The 9,784-nt window shown below is 38.0% G+C and overlaps 1 protein-coding gene across 1 annotated transcript in view; it reads left to right on the top strand.

Moving 5' to 3' along the window:
• Positions 1 to 9,784, top strand: part of LOC138020764 (protein VAC14 homolog) — a 35,609-nt gene that overhangs the window by 7,298 nt on the left and 18,527 nt on the right. The window contains exon 4 of the mRNA XM_068867693.1: positions 4,609 to 4,776. Coding sequence (XP_068723794.1) covers positions 4,609 to 4,776 — 168 coding nt within the window. The remainder of the gene's footprint in view (positions 1 to 4,608; positions 4,777 to 9,784) is intronic.

The raw sequence follows: 9,784 nt of genomic DNA, 5'->3' as shown, positions 1-9,784 counted from the left end.
CCACTCAAAGATAACGCGAACCATCAAAAGCGTTGACAACGCGTTGGGGAACGAAAAGCCAATGCGTTTTGAAAAAAAAAAAAAAAAACAAACACGTTTGCGAAATAGTTTTCTTGCAACGCATTTTGCACATCTTTATATCGCCGCCTTATCTATTTGAAATCTCCATTTGTTATTTTTAGTTGACCCTTTGTGACGTGGTGTCCTTTGAGTTTTAGCAGCTCAACTACAACAGTCTTTCAGCCTTGTCGCATCAAATTTTCTCATCTCCGTGTTTGATAGGTACAGCGCAATGTGTAATCGTTTGTACATGGTATACGTAAAATGATTGTATTGTGGAAGCAAACTACCACTCAAAATGTCGACAAATTCCATTGTCCCCGGTGCTTTTGGTTCATTTTGACATTACCAACAAGCTGCAAGACAGGTAAAAAGCCCATTCCACACACCCATAACCCGATTCGTCACTATCACAGCATTCTCGGGCTTTACAACGGATTGCCAGCCGCGTTATATTATGGATTTTCATTACGCTTGTCATTGAATCGTTTTTGGTTGTGCTTCCAAATGTTATCAATTGTTAATTTCAGTTTACATGACATGTCGTCTGTGTGAAAACAATCCGAAAAGCATAAACCTTTTTGTTTTTTATAGGCCGCAACTTCGAACTTTGTATCGCCAGACAACCAAGACTGTGTTTTTATTTTGTGGACATCATTTTTCCTACGACCCGCACCCCCCACCCACACCCCCACATTCATTGAACCTCTTTCCAGACCATTGCTCACCCAATACTTGGAAAGTTATTGAACTGCCTTGGTACACAAGCGTTTGCGTTGACAAACAAACGCAAACGCGTTGAAAGTCAAACGCAAACCGCGTTGAAAACGGACTAGTTTGAAACGCATTTGGTGGGTTCGCTTATCCTTGTGAGCGGTACTGTGATCTTTTAGCAAATCATGGCAGTGTGCAGAATTCTAACTTTGCACAAAATGCCGAGGAACAAATAACAACCGTTGCTTTTATTATCGGGGATTGGGAAACGTGGGATTTAACGTATTTAGACAAAAAGTTCCATTTAGTACTCAGTCGCAACTGTAACACAGGTGAATTTGCTTTTACTCATCAGTGGCACTACATCTGTATAAATAAGGATCTCCTACTGCTTTATATACAATGATATCCCTTGGTTAACCTGCCATGGATTTTTCACACTGAGTGGATTTTGCTGCCATTTTACAGTTAAAGTACATTAACAAGACATTTATGCTATGATTCATGAGAATTGCCTTACCCTGCTTTCTACGACGTCTGAATTTTCTAACTAAAATACAATTTCACCTGTTTGCGCGAGTAACATGGTAATAACGACTGAACCGGTCATGGGTACTAATGGGTAAAAATGTTAAATGATAAATCCACGGTATAAACCTAACAGTGTGTGAGCTTTCATTTGGCTTTACTAAGATTGCTTAGTGTTGTCCAGTTCACTGATTAATTAATTAGTATTATTAAACAAAGTCCTCTAGTTTACTAAGTTGCTATGAACAAAAGACGCCAGTGTGACGAATCACGCGATGTGTATGTTTGTAAACAGTCAACATGAATGACCGAGTTCTTCCTTAATGAGTATTTTGAGCGCGTCCTTTAGGTTGGCCCTTACTTTATCTCGTATTTCTAAAGATTTGGTTAGAGTATGGAAATCTAGTCATGACTCTGCCGGATGCAATTAGTACTTCTTTGTATACTTTGCTGAAGAAAGTTTGTTTTCTCATGGGCCCGATAGCGTGCCTTAATAACTGAAATTTTTTGTGGCATTACTGGAACTTTGAAAAAAAAATGTAATTTCTGACGATTGAATGACTGAATGAATTAGTCAGAAATTGATATTCTGGCGGCACGATGGAGAGGCTCGTGGGATGTCACGGGACTATTTAACGGTTTTGGCAGGGGACTTAGCTCATTCTAGGCTGGTCAGTCTCCCTGTCTGTTTACATCTTATTATGTGCTGTCACGGTTTAATTATTTTCACCCTTTCCTCTGGGTTTTGTGCTGCAGCATGAGACGAGGAGTACATTTCCACATGCTTTTTGGCCACTTCTAAAGCGTGTGTTTTTTTTTGTGGTTTGTCGTGTCTGGCGTAGCACAACTTCTATGAGATTATGTTTAATTTTAGCTATTGTAGTAGGCTTGTCTTGCATTCGCAACTTTCACTTGAAGCTCGTTGTAGTGTAGTCAGACTCACTGTTTAATTAAAAGTTATAAACTAATGTTACTAACACCAAATCGTTATTTTCTACATATAGGTCTGCATTTTCTAGGTCTGTGTTTTCTAGGTCTGTGTTTTCTAGGTCTGCGTTTTCTAGGTCTGTGTTTTCTAGGTCTGCGTTTTCTAGGTCTGTGTTTTCTAGACACCCTGTATGACCACACCATACATTGAATACTAACCGACAAAGGTTGGATTTGAGATTAAATATCATTTTAGGCCTAATTAGGCCTAAGATGTTATTGCTCCTAATTCATTGAGATTAATATTAGGATTCAGAGTAAGACTGAGATTAGGAGCAATAACGTTTAGGCCTAAAACAATATTAAATATTTTAATCTCGAATCCAACCTTTATCGGTTAGTATTTAATTTATAGACACTGTGGGGTCATACATGCATGTTTTGGTGTTTAATTTTGCTCTTTCGGTGTTTCGTTGTTTTATATAGTATTGTTCATTATACATGTACTTAATTAAATAACTGTTAATAATATTTTTACGCCCAGTGGTCGGTTGCTTGAAGACTGGTTTGGGCTAACCGTTGGTTAAGAGGTATCAAACCTATAGGTTTCCATGGTATTTTACGATGGTTACTGCTAGCCATGCTTCGAGCAATCGAGGCCTGAGGAGGAGAAAGTTAACTCTTCCTTCTTAATAATTGAGATGCCTCACAGTACTGCACTTTCAGCTTCAAATACACTGACAGCGCACTTCAGGTAACAGTGTGGGGCAAAAATTGCAGTCACAACAAATTCTCTGAATGCCATTGATAACTTTTACAGTGTTTCATTCTCTGTTGGAATAATTGATACTACTGTATCAATTACACACATCTAATATATAACAAATGTGACCTAATTCCCACGAAAAGGGGGTTTTTAGATTTCATGGTGAAGCGTCAAATTTATTTCACTGTCACGGCACATGAATTTAATATTTCACGGCATGTTCACTCTAATGTTCAAAACCTCTCACTCTGTGCATGATGCCCACTCGGTGAAAAAAGTTCAAGGCGTGAAGTCGAAGACTGTGAAAATTAAGTCAAGTCATGAACTCACTTACATGTATGTTAACGCCTTAAAATTATGTTGCTATGCCATCCAGGATAACGGGGCAGTATCCAATTGAATCGTTAGGAATACTTTGTGGTCTGGGTTTGCAATAAAAATGGCATTTAACAAGGTTAAACAATTAAATTTCTGCTTTGGAAATTGAATAATGGTGTTTAGACATTATAATTTTATCTTCTCTTGTGTGCAAGAGGGCACTGTATGCCTGGGTATTTAAGGTGAAATCGAAGTTGGTACAATTTGCTTTGTTGATAGAATCTCTTATTCAGATTAAAGCTTCGACTGACACAAATTACACTACTGCGCAAAACAGTCTCACTAATTGACAAAAGTACTAGGAAATTGACAACCCCAAGATACTTCTACTATGCATCTGGGATTAAAGTTTGGAACCAATAGCCTTGATTTATCAACCAATACTCATTAAGGGACATTATTGCTGATGTTGAATCAAAACCTGAAAGTGAAAAGGCAATACAGTGTACCAAAATAATCTGTAAATCCTCACGTATGTTTGCGGAAAACTGAGAAATAAATAATTATACAGTGTGAATGCATATTGCTAACTAAGGCAGATTGCTTTCATCACTTAGAAAACTCAGTTACCCTACAGTGCTTTCTCTAATGATCCAGTACTGTTCCAAAGTTTAGTGAATGTAGTTTTACATTTATCTGCACAACAATTTCCTGCCAAAATAAACATACATAATAATTATTATAATTTATATATGTTCTGATTGTATTCACTCTGAATTGCTGACTTTTCACAGATATGCTAGTAGAAGAGGCAAAGTATAAGGCAGAAACTCTGTTTCAGTAAAATTAATTTGCAGACAGAGGCTTTAAAAGGTCACCACACATTTTTATTTTAATAGCATGGTGAGATGAAGTTCCAAGCATCAGCTTGCCCTTCGGGCAAGCTGTAGCTTTATGTTACCAACCCAAGTCTCTGAGGAGCTAGCCCCAAGTAGGTTTAGTTTGAATTAAGAGCAAACATCTGTGGCATGCTGCACTCTCTCAAGATCATCAAAGATCATCAAACGAAATTAATCAACAACACCCTAAACCTAAAGTACATGTACTGTGTACAGTGTTGTAATATTTAGTCAAACACCATTGATAACACAGGCCACAAAGTACAAGAGCACATAAATTTCTCACAGAGAGATTTCCTCCTTGCTCACCTTAAGTGAACGTGCATGTATGGTACACATAAGATCCCATTTTGATGTAATAAAAATAGTGAGTTTGAATGTTTATTGTCTTTACAGGATGCTGGTCTTTATCTTAAAAATCTCATTCCTCCAGTTCTGACATGTTTTTATGATCAGGACAGCAGAGTACGATATTATGCCTGTGAAGCTCTTTATAACATTGCTAAAGTAGCAAGGGGATCTGTACTACCATTCTTCAATGATGTGTTTGATGGCCTTAGTAAAGTAAGTAACAACTTGTTCCTGTATTTACCAGTATGTACATGTACATGTAGCAATTTATGCAAAATAAAAGTAACAGATTCATTTCAAGAACAAGCTATGGAAATGAATAAGAGCCTTGGTACAAAAAACTTATACAATAAAGTATGTACATGAAGCATAAAACTCGCTGAAAGGGACAACACTTAACACCAGAATGCTAATGAACTATGGGAATAAAAAAAAAGGAACAAAAAACATAATAAATTTTTGCTTCAGCAAGCAATCATGTTAACTACCTACATGTATTAACCCATTGACTCCCAGGGGTTCCCCAGTGACGAGTAAAATCGTCTGGCGTTAGACAGAGTAAAATGCTAAGTCTGGCTGGTTTGGACATCAAAGGATTAAAGAAAGCTCATTTTTACCTCATCTAAGAACCAAACCACCTTGTATGGCTTGAATTCCTATATATACTTTCCCTTGCAGGAATTCATTATACTTTAAGCATACTTTCATAGAATCGATAAAGTATACAGTACTTCACTTGTTCTTAAAGTATACTTACATGTACAGTATATTAAGTATACTTGAAGTACAGTAAATAGTATTACTTATGAAAAGTATACTTTATGGAAGAGTAGACTGAAAGTATACTGAATTCCTGCAAGGGCTGCCTCCAATAAACATAATTTTCTTACTGATAATGCTGGGATTCGCATGACTGCAAATAATTTTATTGCTCTCTTTTAAAATGGTTGTTGTAAATTTTAACTGAGGTGTATGGGTTGGATAATGCTTAATGGTAATGTCTTGTTTTAGTCAAGAATACATTTAGTTTGAATCTATCATAATCAAGCCTGTTTTTAGATTGTAAATAAGTAGAAAGTGAGATTTACAGTTATTTTATAATAATTATTGTGTATTACTGTATGTTTTTTAAAATTATTTTTCATTCAGATATACCAGCCCTGTGGTTACTCTGTACAATCCAAATGTGGAAATAACATTTTGTTTTTTGAAATGAAAAAATTCAATGCCTTTCACTGATTGAACAGGCTTGTTGCATGGAGCGTAGTAGTTTTTTATGCCATTTTATTTTCTTGCCCTGTCCTCAGTTTTTGGATAAGTTTTGCTGTGGTTAATTATTCTTACCTTGAAATTGGCCTGCAATTTGGTGAAACAAATAGAATTAAAACAAAAAAAGAAAGCCTCGAAATCGGCTATCTTAATCAGCGAATCGCCACCTCGGGGTCCATTCGCTCTTTTGTTTTCTTTTCTGTTTTATGTTGGGATTTCAGGAAAACAAAAGAAAATAAACAACAGAAAAAAAATTTGTAGTTACTAAAACATGGAACATTACCCGACACCCTTCCAAATCCATGCAAAATGAGATATGCGTTTCTTATTTTGTTTCTCTGCTAAAAAGCACGCAACTTCAGTTTGCTGGAGTTGGTTTTAAATGTCAACTATTGGTAAAAGAATCTCCATAGTAGTCGGATCTTTACTAGTTAAGAAAATCAAATGAATGAACTCAGTAAAACCATAACAGAAATCAAAGTGTCACACGCTGTCTGCAGTTTATGGGATCAGTAAAAAATTACGTTCCCTTCCAGACATATATAAAAAAACAGACATATTTGGCACCACAGAGTCTGGCAATGTTGGCATAGCCAGAAATCATTCTCTGTAACTTCATGAAAAGTTTATATCCGCTTGCCCAAAACATTTAAAAGTGATTGGAATGAAAACTCGCAAGCTCTATTGAAAAGATGAGATTATGGTGAAATTGATCTTTGGTGTAGCAATTTCACTATTTTTGAAAATTTGAGAAATGCACTGAAAGCGGTAATTAAGTCACTGGTAATTACAAACATCAATACTGGAACAATGTCAGTAAACAATTCCATAATACATGCCGACCCTAAAATTAGTTTTCGCTTGATCTACATGTAGATCAAGTCATGTCAACTAACCAGTGTAAATGTATGAAGAAGTCACCAGCAAAATAACCAATTTTGCAATTATTCTGTGGCTTTCAGGACGGTAGAATTTACTTTTTCCTGAGCTTTATATCAATCAAGTGGACATCAGAAATTTCTTTCAAATGCGACTTTATTTTCCAGGCGTGAATATTCAGGTCTGGAATAAAAATTCTCCTTTCTTGGCGTTGATCAGGTTTCACAGATTTCTCGTACCCTGTGATTAGGCATTCTTTTTGTACTGAGTGACAAAGACGGCAACAGCGTAGATAAACAAAAGAGGCTAGATTATTTTCATGGCGTGACTGATTTCTGAACAATCTGTTCAATGTCACGCCGTAAATATTATTTTTCACTCCCAATTTCACGGTATTAATTTTTACCCATAATTTCACGCCGTGAAAGTTTTCACTGATCATTCACGGCATGATTAGTCTCACACCAAGAGTGAAAGTTTCTTATTGTAGAGTGATCATGGCATATTCACGCTGTGAAATTGGAAATTCGCGTACCGTGACCGTGAAAAAATTTCACGGTTTTCGATGACATCCCTCAGCTCCCTTTTTGCGTGAAGGGTCACATATTGCGTTTGAAGGAAGAGATACAGAGTTCAAATCCTACTTGGGCTGCTTTCTAAGAGGCAAAGAAATGTTATGGAGACGCAGCCAGATTGCTACCCCAAAATAAGTTTTAAAACATTAAAACGTTGGAGTCGAATCATACACTTTGTTCTTCGAACAAAGTAATAAAGAATAAAAAAATGTCATGTTGCTTCTAATAATCAGCTCATAAATCAATAAGCAAAAATAAAATTACACCTTAAAGAGTACAGTCTTTACTAAGCATACAGTACTTGGACAATGTACTTGGCAAGTTGTGTCGTTGTTATTATAATTATTATTATAATTATTATAATAATTATTATAATTATTATTATTATTATTATTATGTTGATGCCTGTGAGCGCACTCCTGGGTGGTTCCGCTGGGAATCCCTAAGGGGAGAACTGCCCAAGAGATTTGATAGTGAATTGAAAGGCGAGTTAATACTTTTGAACTGCTTTTGATAGCGTTTCTCAAGACTTTTCCAGCATACATGTAAGCAAGTGCTGTCAGAAGAGGCTAGGTTCCGAAGGGGTGGATGAGCATGGGCCCGCTTTCGACCCCATTGACAGGAAAAGGGCTGTTTTAAAAGCCACATCAGGGCATCAGGCCAGTGTCATTGAAAGATTTGATTGTGTTGGAGGGGGAGGGCCCAATGGCAGAAGTGTTGTGGGATGTTTACTCAGGAGTGTTGGGAAGAAGACAAGGGGGTATATCAAGAAGGTGAAGGCTTTGTGGGTCGAGAAAGGTTTGGGTGGGTGCAGAAGAACCCAGTTTGATCTATCTCACAGTTGAAGTGCATCTAGCTGAATAATCTGTTGACTGAGATAGAGAGGAGTGAGATAGAGAAGAGGGAGATTGAGAAGATAAGAGATGAGATCTAAAATTAAAGGAGGTTGGTTCAAATCAGGAGAAGAGTGTGATCACAAAGCTGAGTGGAATGACTTGTTTGGATAAAGTGATGATTAGGAAGAATTTGTAGGAGTTGATGCTGAATGTGGGGAGGGATGTGACTCCGGTGCGGATGGTGCACTTACAGAGTCAGAGGCTCTGGTTGAAGGAGACATTACATGGATTGATTTCAGAGAGTTTGCAGTGGGGAGGTGCCGTCCGGACTGGATGGTTAAGGGTTGCTGTAAGCAATAAAACTGTGTCAACATCAAATGTGGAAGTGTTGGGTGAAGTGGGAATATTCCAGGGGGACTCCTTGTTTTTGCAATGATCCCTCTCGTCTTGTTATTGAAAATGGAGCATGTTGGGTACAAGCTTGGGAAGGATCGGAAGTTATATCAACCATTTTGTTGTTCGATTTTAAGCTTTATGGAAGGTCTGAAAAGAGCTGTAATGTTTGATCATTGTTGTGAGAGTTTTTTCTTAGGCCATAGACTGAGATGGAGGTTGGGCTGGACAATTGTGCTGTGTTGGTGTTGAAGCAGGGGGTGAAGGTTCATTGTGAAGGAATTGTGTTGCTGGATGGTAAGGTGATGGGTGTGTTGGAGTGTGTGGATATTATGCAGGAGGAGATAAAGGAGAAGCTCAAGCAATTATAGTATTTGAGAAGGGTGAAACTAGTGATGTGGTTGAAGTTGTACAGTGGGAATTTGTTTACGGTAATAACTGCATGGGCTATAGGTGTGGTGAGGTACAGTGAAGGGATTTTGGATTTGAGTATATCAGGGAGTGATGGATGTGAAGACAGGGAAGAGGTTGACAATGTTTGGGGAATTCTACAAGAAGGGGAGTGTACATGCATGTGGTGAGGCTGCACAGAATTGGTAATTGTTAAGAAGAGCTCCCCAAAAGGGGAAGGATGGCGAGAGGGGATTGATCAATTTGTATGATTGTGTGAAGGAGGAGGAACTTGGTCTGTTTGGATATGTCAAGGCAAGTAACGAGTAGATGTTGAAGGTAGTTGGAGAGACGTTGCAAATGGGAGTAAAGAAGAACGATTACAAGAAGTAAGTGGAGAAAGCAAGGAAGGAAGGAGATTTTTTGGGAGAAGAGATCGCATGTTTATGATGGATGTCAGTGAAGTGGCTCATGAGAGGTTGTGGCAGTGGCTCAGAGCTGTATACCAAGCCATAGCTGGGTATTTGGGGAACAGCACAGAGGGATAATAAGTATTTGCTGCACAGAAGCTGAATATGTGAATGAGGGTTTTTTGGGCCACGATTATAAAGGAAGGTGTAGAGTGTGTCCAGGAGATGGAAGTGGTTGAGCATGTGGTACGTGGTTCTACTGGTTTAACACAGAGGAAGTATCAGAGGAGGCATGATCAGATTGGGTTGAGGATGTACTGGGAGCTTTGTCGAAAGTATGGTGTGAAGTGTGCTGATGTGTGGTAGAAGGAGGTTCCAGATGATCTGGCCCCAGTTGTTGCAGTGGTGGATAACGCTATCCACCGGATAAGTCACTATCCAGTGGATAAATACTGCAAAACCAATTGAG

Source organism: Montipora capricornis, chromosome 10, assembly GCF_036669925.1.
Source record: "Montipora capricornis isolate CH-2021 chromosome 10, ASM3666992v2, whole genome shotgun sequence".
Taxonomy (NCBI): Eukaryota; Metazoa; Cnidaria; class Anthozoa; order Scleractinia; family Acroporidae; genus Montipora; species Montipora capricornis.
The sequence above is the reverse complement of the archived record's forward strand: the minus strand, read 5'-3'. Positions and strand labels throughout refer to the sequence as shown.